The sequence below is a fragment of the Aptenodytes forsteri genome, unplaced genomic scaffold, assembly GCF_000699145.1.
Source record: "Aptenodytes forsteri isolate BGI_AS27 unplaced genomic scaffold, ASM69914v1 Scaffold142, whole genome shotgun sequence".
Taxonomy (NCBI): domain Eukaryota; kingdom Metazoa; phylum Chordata; class Aves; order Sphenisciformes; family Spheniscidae; genus Aptenodytes; species Aptenodytes forsteri.
In genome coordinates, this window is record NW_008794598.1 from 3720087 (window position 1) to 3724538 (window position 4452).

Here is a 4452-nt window from a genome sequence, read left to right on the forward strand (position 1 = left end):
CATTCTGGCACTGCAGAGTTCAAGCGGTTCACGAGACGTTACCTTCTTGCTGCCTGCAGCTTGGAAACGCTCAGGAAGCTGGGAGGATTGGGGGTTAAAAAAATCAGCAAGCATTTAGATGAGTCAGTCCTGTGGTTTTTGTGAGGACAGACAAGTGCTTCTTGGGAAGCCAGTTTTGGCACAGCCAGAACTGTTTTTGTGCCCCATCTATGTGCTGGTAATGCCTAGAAGCTCTGTTCTTGGACCACAACGCTCCATTGCCAGGCACTCCCTCAAACAATGGGGCTGTGTTTCCTCCTGGACATCCACACACGCCTGGACTCTCCTGCAGGCTTTCGGCAGTTGTCACGGCTTCCTGCTGGGGAGCTTCTCCTTTTCTTCTGCAACTCCGCCCCGCACATAATTACTGCCTATTTTGGTACCTTGCGAGATGCTTCAGAGCTGATTAGCCTGGACAGTCCTGTGGTTTTTGTGAGGACAGACAAGTGCTTCTTGGGAAGCCAGTTTTGGCACAGCCAGAACTGTTTTTGTGCCCCATCTATGTGCTGGTAATGCCTAGAAGCTCTGTTCTTGGACCACAACGCTCCATTGCCAGGCACTCCCTCAAACAATGGGGCTGTGTTTCCTCCTGGACATCCACACACGCCTGGACTCTCCTGCAGGCTTTCGGCAGTTGTCACGGCTTCCTGCTGGGGAGCTTCTCCTTTTCTTCTGCAACTCCGCCCCGCACATAATTACTGCCTATTTTGGTACCTTGCGAGATGCTTCAGAGCTGATTAGCCTGGACTTCCTTCCTCCCATCATCAACCTACTCCAATATTGACGTTCATTCGCGCTAATTTGATAATATCAAAGAGCAGAGGAGCTTTAGGAGGCATTACAGTATCTTGAAGTGCACAATTTGGACTTGGCAGCAGCACTGCTGATAAGAACGAGCTATTTCTCCTAATGTCCAGTTCTCCTCAAAAAGCAGCCGCTTGCCAGCCATGTGCAAAGTGGAAGAAGGACAGACCCTTGTAGGCTCCGAGCCAGTTTTATTTCAGTGGTCCTGGATAAACTGGAGCCAAGCAACGTGATGCAACACATCCCATTTAATAACCTTTTTCTCAACACGCACTAACTGTTCGTAAAAAGCTACAAACACTTGGAAAGAGAAATGATTACGTCAAAGTTACTTCAAAATGACTTCGAAGAGAGCGTGCATTTTTATAGAGTCTCAAGGCCATCATCTGTCTGTAACAGCGAAGAGACGCAGGCAGGTAAATTTTACAGCACTGCGTCCTAAATACCCCTTACTGCCACACCTGAACTATTGACTGAGACAATTCATTCCCGCCTTCCCCGAAAGCCTCACTTGGTATGCCGAGGACAAAATGGAAAGCAGGTGACCTCTCAAAATACTATTTTATTCCATATGTGCTAGCTTCTGGTGATGACTTCTATTACTAAATGACACTGGTAGGTCATTTCTGTTTACTCGATGCTGAAAGGACTCTGCAGCCTGTGAGCACAAATACAGAAGTCCTGACTCCGTCAGGCTGCGCAGCTGGAGCTGTCTGAGCCACTGTAGTATGTCATGCTGCCTCTCAGAAGTTTCTTACCACGAACGGCTGCTACGATACTCCTGACGTACGACTTCTTGGACCAGTCATCCATCACGCTGGATGACCTCTGCCAGAAGACTCATATATTTCTATCCTGTGAAGCAAGAAATCTTCCATCGTGAATTTATTAATTCTCATGCTTAAGATGACACACAAATTCAAGTTTTGAAATACTGAAAGCTTGTTAAATGATTTCTAGTGCAGCCTGGGTATCAAGATTCATTTCTCTCCATCCAGGTAATCTTAGTCTCCGAGTTACAACTACAGTCAAAACGTTTCTTTTTTTTCTCTTTCTTCACACCAGAAAAGCAGCAGAGGGGACCGACGGTCCCAAGTAAGCCAGGGAACTTCTCTCTTGTTGATGTGATAAGCAGCTCAGCTCTCTTGTGGAAACTTAAATAGAACAGCCAGATCCTCAAACAGGTAATAATAATAAACCAACACGATTAAAACCCCAGCTGATACATCTGATATCCCAAGTTATTTAACAGTGCCATGGTTTAAGCTAGAGACTCTGCCCAAAGAAGCAAGAAATTATATTTAATCCAAACCAACTGCCCTCTCTCCTTCTCCGACCTGAAGATAAAAGTGATTTTACAAGCACGCCTACCAGTAAAGTTTGTAACTGTTGGATTACTATTTCACAGCTCCAAGTCCCTCACTAGAACCACACAAGCTCAAGGACCGCACATCACTCCAGTATCCTGAACGAGCCCACCTTGTCCACCTAACGCAGACGTAACATTCCAGAACGCCCAGATCCACGGTGAAAATCACTTTGAATACATTTCTCCCCCTCCTCCACTCACAGAAGGGCATGAGACTGAAAGCAAGCAGATTTACGTTTACAGTTAATGTGAAAAACGTTTATTTGTGAAGGACATCATCCACCATTTCAAACTACAAAAAAAAAAAAATTACTTGTACAAAGGGACGCGTGGTTTTCCACTCCGCTTGTGACCCCAGTTACGCATAACTTCCTGCCTACTCGCTTCTCCTGCTCCTACTAGCACTTTATTCACCCCGAAGCACCGCAGCCATTGTTCTAAGCGAAGAACAACAAATCCTAGTTAGAAACGCTTTGTAGAAGGGTGATATTGTCCCCTTTTAACATGATCCGACCTGCAACACAGAGAAAGGAAACGGGGGATTAGAGAGATCCCAGACTCTGACGACAACCCCGCGTTTTCAAAAAACATTTACCAACGGCAAAGGTGCCTGCGAGAAGACGCCCACACAATAACTGACCAGGTTTTTATCAGTAACAGAGAGTCCCTTCCCGTCTGGCCGCACCACAGGACGGTAAGCATGGTCGTGCAGGGCCCACATTCACAACTCACACTACCAACGTCTCAGACACAATCTCCACTCCAGCGCTCGGTGTTTGAACAGCACTCTGTCCCCACTCAGAGCCCGAACACGGCACCTGTCACAGACTGCTGCTTATCCTCATCAGCAGGCGGCGAACATTAAATACCACCACTTAGGTGGTCCCCTGCTTTGACTCGGGAGGTGACACAGCAAGTGTCCGAGTTGCTCGGGGCCACCTGCGTTAGACGTAGCTGAGAGGAGTTTGACTGGACCCCTCCAGCCACCCTGGCTGCAGAAAAAGTGCAGCGCGGTCCATACGTTGTTACGCGCGTTTGAAAGGCAAAAAACCGGCCTCGGGCAGAGGCAGATTCTCCTGCGCATTCAACAAAACCTCAAGAAACAGCAGGAACCGAGATCTGGCCAGTATCTGCTCACTGTACTTCACACTCAACACTCTTCAGGTGTTTTGTACTTTAAAGCGTCGCTGTTTGGAAGGCTCACGCAACCGGGTTTCAGACATCGCCCAGGTTACACAGACGTACTGACGTACCCAGCTGCTTCCTTGACTTTGTTTTGGAGTGAATCTCCTCTGCGTCGTCCAGCACCAAGTTCATATATTCATCAAAGCCCTAAAAATCAGCAACAGAAGCAGTCACTGAGCTACATCCCCCGATCTAAACTTCAGCAACAACGATACAAACTGTCATTAGCTGCGCTGACGTCGGCTGGACAATTAAGACGATTCATTGGAGAGGCATGAAGTATCTCCATCCCCCCCCACTAGTTTTTCTTGACAGGAAGAAATAGTTTTACAAATCTGAATTAAAAAAAAACAATCAAAAGAATAACAAGGGGACCTCCCGATACTCACAATGATGCAGCCTTCTATCCGCATGTTCACCTGCTCATAAAGCCACACCTGGATCCTGGACCTCTGCAAAATGATGGAGGAGGAGAGCAACACAGGGACGTAAACACTCCAAGCAATTCTGTTCTCTCCTGTGCATCGAGCGACCCTCGCTACCAACAGCCACTCCAGCTCCGCAGCGCTCAGAGGAGTAACTCTCACACCAGGGTTCAGTTACGTCCTCGGGTATTTTTAAGGTATTATACTATTCTGTAAGTACTTTAAGCGTTCGCTTAAAGTATACGTGTGTTACACGAACGTGTAACAGCATAGATTTTAAAACCGTCACAGGAAAAACACCCCTGCACACCGGACTGCAAGATCAAGCGCCTGTTACAAAGGCAATTCCTTAACGTGGGAAGGAACCGCTGAGCGCAGAACTAGCTGTTCCTCTCACGTATCCGAACGGTGGCAAGTTCAGCGGAAACCGGCTTCAGAAACCGCACCAGTAACTCCGAAATCCCAACCCGGTGTGGCGCCCGGGCCCCGCGCAGGGAGCACCCGGGCGTTCCCCTCACACAGGGGGCGAAGCTGCGGCAGCCCCGACCCTCCCGCCCCGCCGGGCCGCGGTACTCACGTTCTGCAGGTAGCGGAAGATGAGGTTCTGGAGCGGAGCGTTAAGGTCGCAGC

At 48.4% G+C, this 4452-nt stretch overlaps 1 protein-coding gene across 1 annotated transcript; it reads right to left on the bottom strand.

Annotated features, from left to right (window-relative positions):
* Positions 1-2344: 2344 nt before the first annotated feature.
* On the bottom strand, positions 2345-4450 carry SNRPE (small nuclear ribonucleoprotein polypeptide E; the record flags this gene model as incomplete). Its single annotated transcript, XM_019470324.1, has 4 exons — positions 2345-2726; positions 3466-3544; positions 3787-3849; positions 4400-4450. Coding segments are annotated over 4 exons (249 nt in total), but the record flags the coding sequence as incomplete, so codon positions are not given.
* Positions 4451-4452: the final 2 nt, after the last annotated feature.